Here is a 20,792-nt window from a genome sequence, read left to right as displayed (position 1 = left end):
TTGGGAAGGGGTGTATGTGGACCATTTGATTTATTAATTTTTCATTTGATTGGTTTAATGGTTCAACAAGTACAGCAGTTGTCAAAAACTTCTGTCTGGATGGAAAAAATAATTTTGTATTTACTACTTCATGGTCTTGGACGGTAACTAACATTCATCATTCAAAATTATGGTGTACATTTTGTGTGTAGGTAGCAGTTGCATTACAAAGCAGTTGGATACATATGCCTATTCAAGATTTTGTAATTCTGATGCTACCCAGTAGCATTCGATTGTCTCTGTATTTTTAAGGCATGAAGAGGCATAAACAATATTTAAAATGCTCTCAGCAAAGACCTTTCTTTTTTCTTTTTTTTTTTCTTTCAAGCCAAGCACAACTCAGGTCTATCGCCATGGGCAATTTACTACCTAGTGAGTTGTGCTGGAAGTGTAAGTGTGTGTACCTAACAGTCTCGGTGCGTACTTTTAGTGTTGTGTCTAATTTTTCAGTGCTGCCATCTATGTATCAGAAGTGAAGTGTAAACTGAATATTTGTATCGTTTGTAGGTCTGTTGCTCTCTGTGGCGAGACTTTTCAAAGAGGATATTGGCTCACATTCACGCCTCAAAGATAGGAAGCCATAGACAACCAACTTCAGCCGACCACCATTGTGGGGTTCGAACCTAGGACCTCGCGTTGTGAGTCCATTGCTCTGACCACAGCTGCTGAGCAAAGAGCTAGAAATGAAAGTGCTTAATTTTTCAGAAATTATTACACAGGTATTGATCAGTAAAATGTTAACAAATCTCTTAAAAAAGGATGGATAGCACAGAAAACCATTCGGTTCACCTTGGCCTGTTTACAGTGGGTCGTGCGATTTACACATTTTCCACTGTGCTTTGCATTAACATTCATCATTCAAAATTATGGTGCACATTTTGTGTGTAGGTAGCAATTGCACTCCAAATTTTTCCATTTATTGTTATAATCCATGTGTTTTAGAAAATCTGAAGGTTATTGATATTTTAAAAATATAAGGTTGAAATTTTTTTTAAGTATTGCTCAGATTTGTATAATAATCTGTGTAAATATGAATAGTTTTTTATATGTTTTGCATGAATATATTTCAAACTTTATATATTGATCAAAAAAGGGGGGAGGGAAAGGAAAATTCATGTAATACCAATTACACTGATAAGATAGAATGTAAATGTACCTAACGTGATATTAAGTAATTCATTGTGCTACTTGATATTGAAATAAAGAAAAATAAAAGATTATTTTAATAATAAATTTAAAAAATCCTTGAATGAATGATGGTTGCCATGTGCCAACAGACAATAGATTATTTTTGTAGACCTGCTGTAGAAGGACACCTTAGTCACTTGGGGTCACAGTGAGGGTTCCTAATCTATATATTTACATGTTTTTTGTTTCTATTTCTGTCTGTTGGTACCAGTTTTTTATTCTGTTTTTGTCTTTTGTATCAGTTTTCACTTGTTGTGTTTTTGTCAAATAATAAAAAAACGTCCCCCGGTGGAGACAAGATGACTTTTCTTTTCTAGTTTACCTCAGCATGATATCCATAAAATGTTTCCTTAATTTTAAAATTAAAAATTTTTTTATGATTTTGCAATCGATCACGGGGAGCATTTCTTCTGACAATATTTTATTGAAAACTTTTAATTAAGAATTTATGAAGCCATGATTTATGAATATTATTTGCAATTATACTTGAAAGGTTAAGGTGAAATGTGCAATGTAATTTTTGGATAGATTGGAGTGATAGAGTGATCCTATCACTCCTATGATAGTGCACATAGGAGCCACTGTGGTGGTCGAGTGGTCATAGTGATGGACTCACATCGCGGGGACCCGGGTTCGAGCCCCACCGTCACCACAGTGGTGGTCGGCTGAAGTTGGTTTTCTGTGGTTCCCAACTTCAAGGCGCAAATGCGAGCCAATCTCCCCGTTAAAAAGTCTCGCCACAGAGAGCAACAATCCTACAAAACAGTACAGATATTCAGTCATTACACTTCACTCACTTCACTTCTGAGATATAGATGGCAGCACTGAAAAATCACACACAACACTAGACACACACTCAGACTGTTGGGTACACATACTTACACTTACGGCACAACTCACTAGGTAGTAAATTGTCCAGGGCGATAGACCTGAGTTGTGCTCAGTAAAAAAAGAAAAAAAGTACACATAGGATCACAGAATAACACCAGCTTGACCATGCATAAGTCTATATATATATATATATATATATATATATATATATATATTTTTTTTTTTTTTTTTTTTTTTTATCTGAAGGTCAATATATTAGGGAAACAACATCAGCAAACCCAAAATTCGAAGAGAACAACAGCTAGATGCGTTTTGGAACTGTATGAAGTTCCTTCTTCAGTGGCCAAAACGATTGAAAGATAGTGAAAAGACAAAATATTACTCCATATAGCGATTTCCTAGTATATTGTCTGGCCCAAAAAGGTAATTTATTTCCATGCTTAAGTCAATCCTTGATAAGTGAGAAAAGTCATCAAGTACCTTTGCCGGTTCAGTTTCTTTGCTGATTTTTGCTCTACTTGAATCAACAGTGTTTCAGTTTCACAAAGTTTTAAGTCTGGAAATTCCACTCTGGAAAAGGGGAATCTGAGTGTATGATCTGTTGAAGTTTTGATTTGTTAATAATTCAAGTTTAAATTGAATGAATTGTTTAGTTTCTATATTTATAGCCACGAATTCAACCAGAAAGAGAAAGTAACAATAACGTAGATGAAGAGATGCAACTTGAAGATTCTGAAGAACACAGTGATAGTGATGACGAAAATGAAGACAATGAAGATGAAAATCTTTCAAATGGTGCTGCTGAACCAATACCTGCAAGTAGTTTTCTGATCATGTTGAAGTTGCATTTAACAAAAACATGTAACTTTTAATAGAAATCAATTTTTCCTATAACCATGAGCAATAAATTTTATAATGAAGGTTTAGTTGGATGGGGGTTTTTCTGGGTTCTTGTAAAAATATACAATTTTACCCTGATTTGTCAACATAATTTTTTCTGTAAACATACTCATAATCAAAAACACTTGTATATCAAAGCAAAGTTTCCCATAAGAAATGGTGACACAAATGACACAAGTCCACTTTTAAAAGTAGGGGGGGGCTTAACTTTTTAAAATCCTTGCTTGCATTAGCACACAACAAGAGGATAAAACAGTCTATTACACAATGCATACAGTATTATTTTTTTCTTGCCTCTAATTAAAATAAGAAAAGTGCCTTTAAAAAGGAAAACCTTGGCTCTTCGCCAGGTGCTTATCCAGGGTGATGTGTCAAGAGGGGCTAGTAATTGTGTAGGTTCATAACATTGTCCGGTACAAACCAATTTGTGGGAAGAGTGATCACCCCTTCTGGATCTTCTCCTGCTCTTAGCCCAGAACTTGTAAGGCCCGGGCCCACAGTGAGGGAAAGAGGAAAACCATAAGTTCAGTTGTGATCAAGTGAAGCTCCACAGCTAAAGTGTATACACACACCCTTCTAGACCAGTCCCCCATCTAGAAGACTTTGATATACAAACTATTCATATTGTAGGATCAAATCAAAATTTGTTTACAAATTTTGATTTGATAAACAAGGGAGAATGTAATCAAGGGAGAAACTTGTAATCAATTGATTTGTAAACAAATTTTGATTTACAAGTTTCATGATTCAAAATTTGTTTACAAATTTTGCTGGTCTTGTAAAATGCTCATAGTAAACTAAGATACTCACAATCCCAGGTTTTACTATAGGCCTATATGTATATTGTTCTTCAAAGACTCCCTCAAAGGAAATTTTTGTTGTGAGAAATGATTTTTCATTAAGCATAAACATTTTCCCTTTCTGCAATAATTTTTTTTTTTTTTGATATTGCATGCAATAATCAAAATTATATAATTATTTTTAGTTAATTCTGGCTTGAAATTATGTCCACTTTATGATTTCTGGCTTTTATGAAGTTTTTGGATCTGAACTAGGTATTTTAGATTATGCATGTTAAAAGAAGTTCCAGATTTTATTTTTCAGCAAAGATGCATTTTTCTAGCATATTTTATTTTTCTAAATAAAATATGCTATCTAAACCAGTAGATTGGAGAATAGTTTCAGTTTTTAAACATGATATTTCAAGGTGGGTATATTTTCTTTGGTCAATCCAAATTATTTCAGAAAAAATGTCTACGAAGGAATAATAATTGCATATAAACTTTGTTTTTTGTGTTCATGATAATTTCATGGATTCTGAAGGTCCAAAAAATGTTTCTGAGTTCTTGTAAAACTTAAGTAGTCTCAGATATTGGTTAATTACTAGTTACGAACGAAAAGTTCGCCCATTCAATGTCTCTGAATCGGAGATTCTTGGAGTGATTTTTGTCGTAAAATTTTAACTTTAAATAATATCATCAAATATGGTTGAGTATATAAGATAAATAATATATTCATGTATCATTCTGTGATATGTTTCCTTTACCCAGTGTTGTCCCAGTTTTGATAATTTTCATATATTGTGTGATGTTTCACATTGTTCAGAAGAGATTCGAGTACTTGTATAGATTCAATAGATTCAAGCAATCATGTTAAAAATAAAATTTCAAATGCTTTCCAGTGAAAATTATTTACGAATTGTCATGTGCTATGAACGTATGAAGCAAGAAAACATGTTAGGTATGCATGCACACCCACACAATTGAATGTGCAAGTGGGAGGGGTTAATCATCACATTGCTCCTTTCCAAATTGAATCTTAATATTGAATTCAAAACTATCTCCTTCCCCTCTTTTTTTTAACAGTTCAATGTTGAAAAAAATAAATGTTGTTGTGAGTTTCTCTTAAAATAGCACCCATACATTTAAAAAATGCTCAAACATCAGTTGCCTAATAAATGGTTGGCGCTGCTATAAAGAATTCATTTTTCATTGCATAGTTATGAAAAAGATTTGTGCTTCACAAATTGGTGTCTCATAAAATACAACAGGATTGGCACAATGTATCAGAGTTTTTTAAATTTTTTTAAACTTGAATAGGGAATAAAATTTAATTAAAAATTTTGTGACAACAGATTTTGTCTGAAAAACATTTTTTCATTTTATATGTTTAATCATTGACCCTTAGTCCCACCATGGTCATTTTATGCTCGCGAAATTTTGATATGGCTTTTCTTTCATCTCTCTCATGAAGAGGTTGGTGTGCTAACAATGCTGTGTAGGAAGAAACTTATTGTAATGGCTATGTGCACTATAAGGTTGTATTCGCATGATTTCTCTCTCACAAGTAGAAGTTGTGCTTCTCAGACATTTGAAGTTGGTTGTATAGTTTTTTTTTATAATTTTCCAGTCGTAATTATTATCTTCCTTGCATGCAGGAAACTGGAAGAAGAAGTTATGAGTATACAAAATTAGGAGAGCTTTTAGAATCAGGGGAAGATCCCAAATATAATGTGTATGGAATTATTCAAAGTTGCAGTATGCACTTGAATAAAGGTGAGTTGTTCTTTTACACGTTGAACCTGGATTATCCAACCCTCGTATTCTTTTATGTTCGTTTAACTTTGTCCTAAGTTCTAGATAGTATAACCAATGGTAATGGCAAATAAAAGTTTAAATTTATAGCACTTTTTGGCACATAATTTTTGCAGTCGTCATTGCTCCTACAAGGGTTGGGCTCTATCCTGAGATGATTCTTATATTTTTTTTTATTTTTACACACTACAAATTCCGTATAGAAGGGCATGGGGAAAATCCGGCCTGCGTCAGAGATCCCAGTTCAGGGACCCTGCTGCTGGCAGTCATTGGAGAAAACAGATTGTTAACAATCGACCAAATGATCGTGCCGACTTGGGGCCTGCATCACAACTAGCCTGACACTGCTGAGATGCTAAGGTTGTAAAAAAAAATCATTATTAATACCATCATAAAAATTTTACTTCAGTTCTATATTTTCCCTACTTTTTTTTCTTAGTATCTGAATTGGTATTGCATTTCAATAAGTTGAAATTGATTAGACATGCTAGTATTCTAACTGTTGAGCAATGCGTAGAGAAGTATTAGGCTAGTTATGACAGAAACTGACTCAGATAGTCAAGGTTCTATTGAACTCCAACTCCAGTACTAGCAAAATGCAAGTTTGTGCTTTTATTTTGTATTTATGCATTTGATGCAGGATACACATCCGGTATTGAATGAATTATTTGTTTCTAAACGTAATAACTTATTCACCATTTCAGTACGAAAGTCATACAATTTGTATTTGCGTCTTTGTGATGAAACTGGGTCAGATTTCGCATGTACACTGTTTGGTGGTAAAACAGAGGACCTCATCGATGCAAATGTGGGTGATGTCATAAGGATACACCGGCTAATGGTTTGTTTCAAAATCACTTATTTATTGAGTAAATTTTGTGAAATGTTGATAGGTTTATTTACTTGGTGAAAAAAAAAACAACTTGTCTATGTTTTGTGACTTAGTGGAAAAAACTTGCTTTCAGTTTGTCAAGTGCATAGAAGTCTTTAAAAATAAAAGATGTTGTGATTTTCTTAACCAATTTCAACTTGCTGTAGTTTCTGTTAAATGAACATCAACATTTATAGTTTTTACAGAAATCTGTGGCTTTTATTAAGGTGTAGTGTTTTCAATCAAACTTTTTTTAATCATTATTTTCATAAAAGTTTAAATGGTTCTTGCCTTTGTTTAGAAAGGAAGGAATCATAAAATTTCAAAAAATTAAATATTTACATTTTATTATTTTCAACTCAATGAGCAATAATTGTATCCACAGCCAAAATATATGCATTTGCATTTTTGAATTGATAATGGAAAAGATGTCAACCATCATTTGTTAGTCACACAGGATCACGGTTTCCTTCTGCCACCAGAAAGGACTATTGTCCTGTGATGCCTCATAATTATAATAAGTATTTATGTAAATGTTTTTCTTTATTTTCTTTTTTTATTATCTTATTTTATGTAAGCATTCATATTAAATAAAATAATGAAAAATAAATTGTCTAAAAACTGTACTGCTAGGACCCATAATTTTAGAAGCAAATACGAAGAAAAAATGTATCATGTCATATCTGGTGCCTAGAGAAGTGTTAAGTGACTTCCTCATAAAAATTCCTCTCAGAAATTTCTAATGAATTGGTATATACTAGAAAGTGGTGTGTGTATGTGTGTGCATGTAGCAGTAACGTATTTATATGATGTCAGAGCTATGCATATTGCTGAGTGATTGCCAGATCTGACCTCCTTAGATTTCTTTTCATTAGTCTAGCTAGACGTCTTTAATATTGAGTGATGCACAACATTGTTTACTGAAACACCAGGAGTGCTTGTGCTTTATTTTGTACTTGTAAAGTGTTGATTGATATTCCTAATCAAGAATTACCATTATACTAATCCTTAAGGATTAAAGGATTTGAGTTGGAGCATATATAAGGTCTATTTTGATGCTGGGCATAGACAGTGCCCATTGACTCAAAAGGTTGAAATATAGCTTAAGGGATTGATGTATCAAACCTCATTCTTTATAGAAATAGACTTAAATGATGAAGTTCATGTTGTATTGACTTTTTTTTATACCACTTGGTTGTATCGTATTTGATTATTACCCACTCTATGCAAGCATGCCTTGATATGCATAGCAGACATTTTGATCATCTTTCCAAGCAAATATAATACTGTAGACTCCAGACTATCCAACCTAATGTGGCGGAAGGGCAGGCTGGATAACAAAAAAGCTGGATAGGGCAGAGTTCTACACATGCTCACTTCCTACCTCACTCATACCATTAAAGGGACCCTTTATCAAAACCCGCTCTCATTCCTATTTTCTAACCTCTAAGTACAAGCTGATACTTACTTTATACATATTTATTATGTACTATACTGTGTGTGTGTTCAATAGCGTAAGCAGGACTTTCTTGGGGGGTGATTCATGGTTTTTTTTTGTTTTCAAGTGTTTTGTTTCTTACTGCAAAAATACACCATAATCTCTGCTCTTAACCCCCTTCCCCTGGCGTACGCCTGTAGTATTGTATGTTTTAAAAAATTATTACAGCAAAAAGGAAGTCCAAGAATTAAAATATTGTGCGCATTTGAATATAAATTTGATAATGTCTAACTTAATTGCAGGGAATATAAAATCATGTAAACTGTACAATATGAATATGTAAACTTTTAAAATAAAATATTAATCTATACTAACAAATTCATATAAAACTTATTTTACATTATTAATTTTTCATTGATTAATTTTTCATTATTTTTCATTGATAAATAGTAACACAAATTGATAACACTTGGAACGCCTTGGCAAAGTAAATTATTCCTCGTTTTATCACGGAGAATTATTGTTTAACTAGGCTTTATAGTCAAGAGTATTCAAATGTATAATCAAGTACATTCAAAGAAGTTTCACTTCATTTGATGTCAAATTCTGAATTTTCTTTTGCATTTTTCTTGAAAACTATTAGGTGATATGAAGCCATGGTTTTCTTGGACTTTTTTTTATGTACCTCAATAGAGGGCTTTTGTTTCCCCCTGAGCTTCTGTGGGTGCTACAGGGCATTCCACATGTATATCAATGGAAAAAACAGAGAAGTTAAATAAGTTAAATACTGATCTTTTTGTGCACAAATTTATGAAATTCAATGTATTTTAATTTAGTGCAGGAATCTAATTTTTGTATAAATTAAAACCAGGCAAAGTTTCTCATTTTTGTGATAAAATCTAATTTTTTATCTATGTATTGCAGAAAAGCTTATATCACACTTGAAAAACAGGAACAAAATTTAATATATTTTATCCATTTATTATTTTGTACACTTCATTATCTATTACTTTTTGAATATTGTACTTGCAAGTTATTTATGTCTACTTTCATGTAACTTTGAGAGCTATACCTTTTGCTGTTGATTGTAATGAAGGTGTCTTAGAAATTACTTACATTTCAATAATTTTTGTTCCAGCAATTATCCATGCATTGTTTTGTGTGTCACGTTTGTTATTGTGATTAAATTATTGGCCTTTTTTATGATATAGGTAGATAATGTCAGGGGTAAGCTCATGGGGAAGTGTTTGAAACCAACTTTTGTTGTTGTTTTTAACAAGGACACAAAAGAAAAAGAACCAAAATCAATCGCAAAGACATTTGTCTATACGGATGAAGACAAAGCTATTGTGAGTATTCGAAAATTTTATTTTATGCATTTGGTGTGAGTGTTCGATTCAGAATTGTTTATAATTGGCTCCCTAAACTGTGGGCTCTGTATAATTATAGTCATTCGTGTGCATAAAGTGACCCTGGTGAATATTTATAGACATTTGTATGCATAACTTGACCACAGTACATCACAAAAAGAAATACAGATCATTAGAAATTGCATTTGTATTTCGGTGTGTGATATTACAGAAATTTTGAGGTCATAATGAAAAAATCTTGTCAGTGTGATGATGGGAATATGATTGTAAAAGGTTTATTTTGGAAGAATAGTGTTAAGCATATTCAAACGTTTATGTTGATGGAGACCAAAATGTAGTTTTGAATGCGTCTTTTAAATCATCTGATGATACTGGGCGTATTGACAAAAAAGTTACTTAACGAAATCATTTAAATGCTCATATCTCAGGAAGTATTCAGAATTTATCAGTTTTTTTATGTCTGCTGGCTCGTTTTGAAAAATCCAATGATATCTAGGGCCAGATCGAGACATTTTTCAAGTGTAAGGGAATGATGTTTTGGTGCCCACCCCCCATGATTATAAAAGTGTAGGTACTGGTTAATGGACAAATATTCTGCAAAAAAGAATCATAACAATTACAATTTCCATCAATATCTGTAAGTTCCCCAAGAATATTAACAGTCGATGGAAAACTATAACTATTGATGAATATAGAACGAAGTTCTAATGTTAGTAATTATATGAGCAATTTTTATTAACTACACACCACTAACAAGAAAGGTCTTCTGACTGTCATCCACTGAATTTAATGGAAATTGATAAGGTTAATGCATATCAAATAAGTAAGGTATATCAAAAAAATTTTATTTTGACAATTGCAACCGAAATATAAGTCGAAACTTATTGTTTATTACTCCAGCATTCATGTTATAAAGAGACTTTTCTGGCCTTATTATTGCACCCGTATCAATTTCGTTGAGAATGTCATTTTTAATGGACATTAAATCTAGTTCATTCAATCGTTCTTGACTTATAGTTGATCTTAAATAAGTCTTTATTAATTTTAAATTTGAAAAAATATGTTTGCCACTGGCCACTGACATTGGAAGAATGAGCAGTATTGCTAAGCTTACATAAACGTTCGGATATGAATCCACATAGCCATTTTTTGTGATAAAAGATAAGGCTTTGGCTGGAGTGGTGCCAGTGATCAACGTAGTTGCAAATGTTTGGTGTTCATTGAAGGGAATCATTTCCATTAATGCCACATTCCTCTTCATCCACTCAACAGAATTTCAAGGTTCAAACAGGCTTTCTTCAAATCCTTTTCATCCCATGTTTACAGATTGTCTATTCAAAGCTTTTGCTGTGGTTTTCCATAAGCTAGAACCTTTCTTTCAGTAATGTGATCTCTTTGTCAAGCACAAAATGAAAAAAAAGTTTACTTTGAGAGATCTTTTTCCAGTCCCAATAGGTTCAACCTTACTTTTATAAGAGAATTGCTTTTTTATGTCCCTTGGGCACACTTTTTTGTCTGCAAGCACTGTTGCATCTGTAATAACACCACTAACCCCATATCATCAGACTTCATTTTTTCAAGAAACCCTTGGACACTTTTGATGAGATTCATTGAACTTTGTAAATCACAGATGACTTTCTGTAATATTTTACTAACCGTGTTTATTTTAAACATTATCTCATGCCAGGCAACTAAACAGTGACGAAACTGCTTTCCTAAAAAAACCCTGTCTAGGCACCATAGAATGTAACACCTACTGGAGTAACAATACACCCGAAGGATGCAACAATTATTAATGAGTAATCTACATATGTTCATGAATGTCTGTTTCTTTCGAAGATGACAGCAGTATCCATAGCCTGAAAATGTACCTGGTATGCCTTAAAATAATATACACAACAAATAACTGTGTTCAGCTAGCACTAATTGGCTGGTTTGCTGTGGGATCCCGGGAAAGGCGGCAAGATTCCTGAAAAATACTCAAGTGCATTTTAGACGTAGGCTCCCTGGCGAGAAACCCAAACGAGGAGCGATTGTGGCTTTGGCATTAGCACCAGTCCACCAGTTGATGGACAAGTCTATTTTTGTGGTGAAGGGGGTGTCCATTCAATATTCTATCTCACTCGGCTTGATTCACCACGTTTAGCGTCAAATGGATCAATGTTATTGATCCCCATCATGAATTCACAAAGATTCAACCTTGTTCTTATTGCTGTGTTGCATAGTAATATTTTCTCTGAAATTATTCACCTTTGAAACAAAACCTAAAAAATCGCCCCCCCCCCGCAACCGCTTAGTTCGCATGAATGAATGAACGCCAGAACTTTGCCACTAGACTTATCCCATTGCCGAGATCTCTTCCAGCCCAGCTTCGTGGCAGAGTCTGGAACACTTTATTTAGTGTCAAAAAAAAAAACCATACAAACTTTTTTACAACATATTTTCCCCGGACAATTGGGTACTGTCGCAATTAACAAATTTTGTGGTGATTACAGACGAGATGGGATTAGGAGTTGGAGAAGTTTCGGGGTTTAGTTACGATGAATGTACACATATTAGGATGGAGGTATGTTTTAAAAGCAATTGAGCCCCCCCCCCCCCCTCCAGCCATCTCATCTGTTATCTTACACTTGCCATATTATATACACAGGATACAGAAAGAAAGAGAAATGAGAATCTTATTGTGAAATAATATATATATATATATCCATCGGAGCGAGTCATCTTGCTTAACACCTTATTGGTGAGCAAATGGGTTTGATAACTTGCTACTAGAAGCCAGCATCAGTTTTATTGGGTTGAGTTCACTCGCTCCGGTGGATTTAATGAAAATATACAAAATAGAAGTATTGTGTGGGGGAATATATACAATTAGGGAGCACCTGTGGCATCTCGCTTAGCACCTTATTCGGTGAGCAACATGAATCCGACAATATGAGTACGCACGTGTGTTGTGGACATGAAATGCATGGACAACTTGAATGGAGGAAAGAGAAATACACACATTTATATACATATATATAACTGCCAGATCGAGTCGTCTCGTCCTAAACCTATTTTGGTGAGCAATGTGGGCTTGATTTAAATGGGGGATTGTCTGGAGAGAGCCTTAGCTAAGGATCAGCTTCTGTCTTGGTGTTTTGGTTGACTCGATCTGGCTGGTTGTATTTATATTTAAAAAAAAGAAAAAAAAGAATATATATATATAATATAAACTACATGTGTAATGGTTATTATGAAACCATTCGTGTCGTCCCGCCTAGCACCCTAGCTAGAATAGCGGCATGAAGGACACTTGTGGTTATCACATTTACATCATTGTAACGGGAATGTCATAAAAATTCTTGTTCGGGTCCCGTTAGTACATGCTATATCATGTATTAGTAGTGGCAGTCATGTGGATATGATTTTTGTTGTTGTCGCTTAGTTCGCAGGATTCAAGATCCAGCCCTGATGATATCATTCAAGTTTTAATACTTCCGGGCTGGGCACCAAACCCACTGACCATTTTTGTAATTGAAATTGCTTTACGCTATATTGTGTCATCTGATAGGAGACAGCATTTTTTCTGGGTTTCTTTTTCATTATTTTAATGAAAGAACAAAAATATATTGTATGCGTATGTGTTTATTAATGAAACCTTAAATTTTGTACCCATACACACAGTGTATATGTATATTATTTTATATTCTGCTCACAGGTGAGAAACTTATTTGTTTGGTCTGAAATAACTAAGAGGAAAACTATTTGTGAGATAAAAAAGGAGGAATTTGTTGACATGTTTTGTCAGGTGATGCGTTTGTTTGGATTCTTAGTTTACTTTGTCTAAAATAGTTCAAAATTATAGCCAATGAATTAGTGGATTTTTTTCCTCAGATTTAGTATTATGCTATGAGAATTGTGATAAGCAAAATAAAAGGATTTTTTTAGAGAGAATAAGCTTTCAAAAAAAAAGTACATTGGCAAAATAATAATATTCCCAAATATGTTCTATATATTTCAAGTATATTTTGAATGCAAGGAACCAGTTCAGGAATCGGGTCATTTATCTCTTCATTTTCATTGGGCCTAGTTTACTTATTTAGGCCTATATTTCGGAGGTCTGTTTTTCCTATGGGATGCTGACTGAGGTGAGTGTTCGACCTTGAGGCACAAATGCTAGCTTGCCTCTAGTAAAGAAAATCTTTGCCCCCCCCCTCTTCGTCATACTCACAGCAATCTCACTATAGTCCGAACATATACATACGCACTCACTCCAACTCTTAAAATCAAATTGGTTAAACAGTAAGTGCTCCCACTATGCATTAACAGTAGCTGCAAAGCACAATCTGCCAGAACAAATGAGCTTTTCTGTTTGACCACGCACATTGGAATTTTGATTGATAGTTCACTATGTGGGAAGAAGATTTACCTCTCCCATCAGGTTAATGCATAATTATGTGTAATTTTTTGCTTGACATGTTCAGTTGGTAATTATTACCCCTGTTTTTTTTTTACTACAAAAGAAAATTAATTTGGCACTGAGCCAAACAGCATTCGACAAGTTCAATAAAAAATTTAAGACAAAATGAAGCAAAAAAAACCAAGCACCAGCAACCACGTAGAATTGGTAAAAAGCTATAGAAGCCATGAAGGAAAAACATGGACAATTCACACAAGCACAGTTCCTTCCGCTTTGGTGCAAATTTGTGACCAGTTTCTTCATAGAATTGATAACATTTAATTTTTAATACAGATTTGGCTGGAACTTAGTGCTACAGTAGAGCATCGATTATCCAAATACTGATCAACTGAAGCATCAGTCAACCGAAAACATTCCAGTGTGGAAATTCAAATTCGTGTGTCATTTAGAAGTTTCGCTAGTGGTCGCAAATGCTTTCCCCCAAATAATATATTCCCCAAAGTGATACAAAATATGTACACAGTTTTGTGTTTAATATCACTGTTTCTTTGTTTCATATTGCGCCTATGATACGGATACTATTTTTTCCGTAAAGATCGGTTATTGAACGCCCCAGACCCCAATTGTTTCGGATAATGGATGCTCTACTGCACTATTACTTTACCGCACATACTCTCCAGTCATAGCACCATACAGCAACTTACTACCGATTGAGTTGTGTATGGGATCTTTCTCTCTAGAAAAAGTCTCATGATATGCTTCCGTACTTGTCTTCAGCAAGGAGGGTACTTTGTAAGGGCATATTTAGAAGGCAATCGTCTGTCATTCATCACCTCAGGTTTGATGGGGCTAGAACTTATCTCCTTTCCCGGGATCAAATATGCAGACCTAACAGTAGCCTTCATGGTGGTGGACGAGCATCTTGCCACTCACACCCCAAAGCCTGACACTTATTAGCAATTCGAAAAATGGATTGCATCACTCTGGGGGGGTAAAGTGTAACAAATACATCTGTAGAAACAATGGTTATGCTATAGTCCGGTGATATTATCCTTGCATTATAGTATAGAGCTCTATAAGTTTTTGTTTTTACTTTGCCGTGCATAAAAATATCTTTATTCAATGTCCAAATTTTTCTCAATTTATTCATTTTTGTAGGTGATAGGAGTTTATGTGGCAAAAACACTAAATGCCGTAATCCTGACTGTATGGGACGGAACCAAAACCACAGAGTAATTTATTTTTTTGGATTCTTTAAGTTTGTGATTTTTTTAAAATATTGATTTGATTCTGTTTCATTTCAGTTGTGTGAAATATAAGGCTATAGGTTTTCTGTGTGAAATTTCTGGTAGAGTGCACACCAATTATTAGAATCGCATATGATGCTATCATTCAGATATTGTTGTCACTTTTGTGAAATGTAGAATCGATGTACAGTAAAACTTCTCTTGATGGTCACTCCGGTTTTATGGCCAAATAAAAATATCCCAGCAAAAACCCTATTTAAATGATGTATTTTGAACCCTTGCTTACCTCAGACACTGAAAAGAAAAGATCTGAAGAAAAAAAATTTATGTCATCAGATACAGTAAAAAACACATAAACTCGGAGCTCATGCTCTCGCAAATGAATTCAATTCTGGGAGCACATGAATATTTTTAATTTTAAAGCAAAAGGAACATTGGAAAGAAGAATGGCTACTACTACTAAACCACACATACACCTCGTCCACATTCTTTTGCAGAACCAACAAACTGGTGCATGTTGGAATGTGTGTGTACGTGTTGAATTACGCAGAAATTACTTACCATAGTAAAATTACTTGCCATAGATGCAGTTGTGTATGGTATTGGTTTATTTCTCAATTCTTGCTTCAAGAAGCGGTATAAGTTCTTGTTTCAACAAGAAGCAAGAACTGATATTTTTGAATTGATTCTGGAAGAAAATGCTTGAGAAGCTGCAGAAGAACTCTAGCTCGTCAACATCAAGGTTTCAATTGGTTGGTTGGATCGTTTTTTGTGTGAGTCACCAAATTTTATTTAAGAGATTGTGTGGTGAATCTGCTGATGTCAATGATGAAGTGTGCAAAGAATGGAGCAAAAAAATTACTAAAAATTATTCAGGGATATTCATCTAATGATATATAACAGGTATGGCCACATGGCAGTAGCGTCACCTCGGAGCCCTCTTCAAAGGGTCATGCTTAAAAAAAAAAGAAGTGCGTGGGGCCTCCACATGGTCGGGGACCTGAGGTGATGCCCCAGTTGCTTCAGCCTAGTTATAAGCCTGGGTGGCCAACAGCTGGGCCACGGCCACTTGTGGCCAATGTTTGAAGGAGGTAAAATAAAAATATGTGAATTCAGTGTGTAAACTTTGTATAATATTTATTTTGCAATTTTAATTTCATATCTGTGCAATAATTATATACTTTCAGGACTTTAAATGTGTCTTATATTGTCTGAATTTCATTCCTTTGCACCTAAAGAACCATTTCAGTTATTGTTGATACTGTATTTTACAGTTTAACATTAAGGCCCCCCTCACACGGGGAAACTAAAATCGAGCTCGAGTTGCTTCAACTTGAGAGTGAGTTGATTAGAACGAATCGAGTTGCCCGTTCTCCCTCACACGGCGCTACTAAAAAAATATTCAAAGCCCGGGAAACTGAGTAAAAACAGCACAGTCTATTAGTTTTTCTTCTTATCTTCCGGTACTATCTTGTTAACCGGGTTAGGAAAAATCAAAACAAATAAATAAGAAAAATAATTTCTATTATATGTGAAATTGCTACAGAATTTCAGCTCACAGGTAAATACAAAATTTCATCATTTAAATTGATATCATTTTGAAATGACAATAAAATGGTAAAAATTAGATAATTTTTTAGTATAATTTCATGTTTCATTCGGGAAAAAAATTCTCAATGAAATGTCTGTTTTTCCTCTATAAATGTGCCTTTCAGTACCTATATATGTTGGATTTAATATATTTTTATTGTTTATTAGTTAAAATATTGTCACACAGAATTTTAAGTAGTTTTATGAGATGAAACGATGAAAGCTGGTTCCCAGAAGCAAAAAATAAACTATAGGCAAAACTAGAGGCAAACAACACATGAATTGTTGTTTATGTTTCAGGGAATGATTTTTCCCGAATACTCCCACACACAGATGTGTGTGTACGTGACCTAGATTACAGACATTCCAAGCAAGGGGGAAAATCAGGGACCATCCCTGTGGAACACGTGCTTGTTTAGGTACATGTAAAAGTAGACAGTATTTTCTGCAGGTTTTTATCCAGGGCCGTCTTAAGAGCAACATGGGGGCTCCCAGCCATGTATTTTTTTTTTCTGAGATCCTACTTGGCAAATTCATTTGGTTATTCCTGAAATTTTTTACCAGATATAATTTTTGTGATGCTCCATCTTCTTTTGAAATTGTCCCCGCGGGGGAGTGCCCGGGTGGGCCCATGTGTTTATCACGGGCCCGTCATCTAGGGGATCAGGGGGCTATTGCCCCCCGGCTTTCAAAAATACACTATAAATAGTATATATACGTACATACAGTGAGTATGTGTTCTTTGCCCCCCCCCCCCGAAAAAAGTTGAAATGACAGTCCTGGTTTACCATTTCATTCAGCGGCGTCAGAGCCAGGGGTGCAAACTCAAGCACCCACGGTAATTTGTGGCATGGATCCGAGCACCCCAGAATTGAATAAGAAATTAAACTTTCCGATATAAAACTAAAGACGAGCACCCACAGTTTCGAAACAATTCCGACGCCCCTGATTTCATTATAATTTCAAAATAATATCAGTTTAAATAAAGAAATCATGTATTTACCTGTGAACTGAAATTCTGAAGAAATTTCATTATATCCTTTCAACTGATAATTTATTATATATATACTCTGGATTGTTTTTCAATATGAGTCCAAACTCGCATGACGAAAATATGAAGGAATACCAAAGGCAGTTTCTCTAGTTTCTTCAACAAAAGTTGGCGGCGACTAGCATGTCAGTCGCCAAGTGACCGAGTTGCGTTCGATATTTCGTCGCCAAGACGCTAATTTCCTTGTGTTATTTTTACATTGTGAGTTTTCTATATTCCAAACATTTCCAAATTAACAGTTTGAGTTTTCTGCTCACTAAAGTTGTAAATTAGCTTGTTATACCAAAATAATAAGTTTGGGCTTTTTATGGTTTTAATAATTTTTTTCCCTTCGTTTAAACTTCTTTCATTTAAGAATCATCATATGTTCAGGTTCTACTTACCTCCTTGAGGGACAAGTGGAGCCAATGCTCCTCTTAAAAAATAACATTAATCTTTTGAACGGAGTGACACTAAATAAAATGTAGTAAAATCACTAGCCCTAAAAAAAATTATGCAAAGGACCCATTGCCATATTCTCATGAAGTTTCATTGACTTCTATAATGTAGGTGTTAGGTTGATCTGGAACTAAGGAAAAAAGCAGTTCCGCTTACCTCAGTTTACCTTATCGGTTTTTTTTAATCCAAAACCAATGAGAGGTACATATCCTCGTCTATCTTAAGATATATATATTTATATTGCAAAGCTGAAGTGGTCTACCACACTTCTTTCTTCAGAAAGTCTAAAAACTAAAGGAGGTACTTTCTTCTCCCCTCCCCTATTTCTTGTGTGAGAAACTGTCACCTTGTTTACAGACTTTATTTCGCTCTTTCTTCCTTTGCTGTAACAGCAACTGTCACCCATACATATGTGGTGGTAGACTGATGGTGGATGGCATACTAACGCTAAAGAGAAAATATATATTTACTCTTTTTTCTCCTTCTATTTATACAGTTGCTCAATAAACATTATATAACTGAGGTTGTCTGCTGCAACATTGCGAGGAGGTTCATGAGAAATGAGATTAAATAGTGGCAGCTAACATTTTTTGCAAATGATCTAGCCAGAGAGTTTTTTTTATATTTTCAGAATAGCTATCATGTCAACATAATGCTAACAAGTTGAAGATGCCTTTTCTAGGGAACATTCCCAATATATGAGTTTCTCTCTTAAAACATGGTACTGTTTTGAGGGTTCTGCTAAGAAGGTAGAGAAATGCTGATTTAGTGAATAATAGACGTGATATTCATTCTAAACAGTTGACATTTTGCCCAAGAAGTAATCAAAATTATAACAGGATTCACACTCTTATCCTACTTTTGTTTAAGTTCTATCAGCTGGTTATTATTATAATGAAATAAAAACATATTCTTGATGTGTGATGCTCTGTACTTCAAGATTAGGTATTTTGCTGGTAATTTTTTAAATTTTGTTTTTCTTCTATTTTAATAAAAGTTGGCAACTGGTCGTGGTTGAGGGAGAAGGGCATTAGTGCTTGTAACTTCTCTGAGCTCAACAATAATGGAATTTTTATTTTTGTCGAACAGGTTTGAAAGTGAGCATCGTGGCTATAATGATGAAAGAGTCGACCACGAGTTATTCAATATTGCTAAAGATTATTTTGTGACCATGTTTGTTTATGGACATCATGGCTTAGTAGCAGCAGAATTGCAAGTATGCTAAAAATCATTCACTTACAGTTTTATTTTACAGTCTGGTGAAATTTGATATCTTGAAATTCTTCAGAAAATTGATATTTTATTTTGATTTAAAAGAAATACATTACGTGGGAGATAAAAATTATTGTGCCAAAAAAATTGAGTTATTAAAGTTTGACTGCATTTCATACCTGTTTCCAACTTTTATTATATAGGTTTTTTTTTATTCTGTCTAGGAGTTAGATTGTTGTATACCACCTGTATGCTATAATTTTATAATATAGAATTTTTCCATTATCTGAATTTGGATCATCCTCCTTTTCCAATCATCACAATATAATCGAAAATAAATGTTTTAGTATTTTCATACAACTATTGTAGATAATTGAATTTCAGCAAATTCCTATATGCTATAAAAGGCCTAAATCTTTCATACTATAAAAAAGCAGTCTCCTGTTTCACCAAATACAATTGTAACATCAAAATAATCAAGGTTCCCCAAAGAATGTGAAGTATCCTGTAGGGTAATACTTATTGCACAAAAAAACTAAGGAAACATACTATAAGGAAAGAAACATACTGGATCAAAAATGTCTGATCAAATAAAAATGACTGATTCAAAACCATAGAGATATCATTCATATCATAGTAGTCATTCATGTAATCATAGTCCCGAATCATAGTCCCCATACATCCCGAAGCAGGGCTCATAGGCTGAGATCTTTGTTGGGCCAGACTTTTCAAGGACCGTTCTATACTGAATTTATAGCTTGGAAAGATAAAAATTATGAGAATCATCTTGGACCCCAGAATTAGAGCCCTGTCAGGACCATGATTGTAATGTTTATACTTTTAAATAATTATAAAAAAATGTTACTGTTATTAGCATTGTTGACACCTGAGCTAATATTTAAGAACTTGCAATACTTAGAGAACCCTTAGCAGCATAATTTCTCTTTAATGAATATAACCTTTACTAAACTTTAGGACGAAATTTATGACTAAAAGTAAGTTGTTCTTATGTTAAGTGTGGTGTTACATTCATAATTGTATGATATTTTGAGCTGAATCTATTTCTAACTCTATTAGACAGTTGTCAATTAAGTTCAAGTAAAAAGTTGTCCAAGCAGCGTCAACCAAGAGAAGCCATATCCTAGAGTAGAAATGTGTTTCATATTATGCAAATTAGCTTTTGTAACTTTGTGAATATTGCTGTCACTTTCAAATTTGGTGTTATTATATTTCTCAGAATGAATTCAATAAGAACATCAGAATTTTTAGTTTAACATAAGCATTGCACCTTCCAAAAATAAAATTCAAATTTCACTTTGGTTGTCACAGAATCACATGTATGTGTTGGGGTCTAGGTCAATTCGTCGCGCTGAACTTGTCGCAGGACAATTCGTCGTATTCAACTTGTTGCAGCGTCAACCCGTCGCGGTACAAATTTGTCGCAGGCTCATTTCATCGCTGAACGAAGTTGTAGCGAAGTCATTTCATCGCAATGTCAATTCGTTGCGACAAATTTGAATTGCTTTAAAATTCACGTTTGTTGTGATCTTATAAATAGAGTAGTTGCTTTAGGCATAAAAAATGTAAATAATTTTTTTTCTCATTTATTGGAAATGTTTCC

The 20,792-nt window shown here is 34.1% G+C and overlaps 1 protein-coding gene across 4 annotated transcripts in view; it reads left to right on the top strand.

The window, feature by feature from the left end:
• LOC149075207 (uncharacterized) overlaps positions 1-20,792 on the top strand; it is a 49,422-nt gene that overhangs the window by 12,517 nt on the left and 16,113 nt on the right. For 3 of the 4 annotated variants that reach the window (XM_089242488.1, XM_089242487.1, XM_089242489.1), the window contains exons 6-12: positions 2,727-2,873; positions 5,396-5,513; positions 6,257-6,393; positions 9,073-9,210; positions 12,932-13,021; positions 14,792-14,865; positions 19,049-19,175. In XM_089242488.1, the coding sequence (XP_089098614.1) occupies positions 2,727-2,873; positions 5,396-5,513; positions 6,257-6,393; positions 9,073-9,210; positions 12,932-13,021; positions 14,792-14,865; positions 19,049-19,175 (831 nt within the window). Of the gene's footprint in view, positions 1-2,711; positions 2,874-5,395; positions 5,514-6,256; positions 6,394-9,072; positions 9,211-12,931; positions 13,022-14,791; positions 14,866-19,048; positions 19,176-20,792 lie in introns of all 4 variants that reach the window. The other variant, XM_089242490.1, reaches the window with a different exon arrangement.

Source organism: Pholcus phalangioides, unplaced genomic scaffold, assembly GCF_987345545.1.
Source record: "Pholcus phalangioides strain wild (caught in Gottingen) unplaced genomic scaffold, Ppha-v1.0 ptg000015l_1, whole genome shotgun sequence".
NCBI lineage: Eukaryota > Metazoa > Arthropoda > Arachnida > Araneae > Pholcidae > Pholcus > Pholcus phalangioides.
Note: the sequence above shows the minus strand (reverse complement) of the source record. Positions and strands in the feature narration are given on the sequence as shown.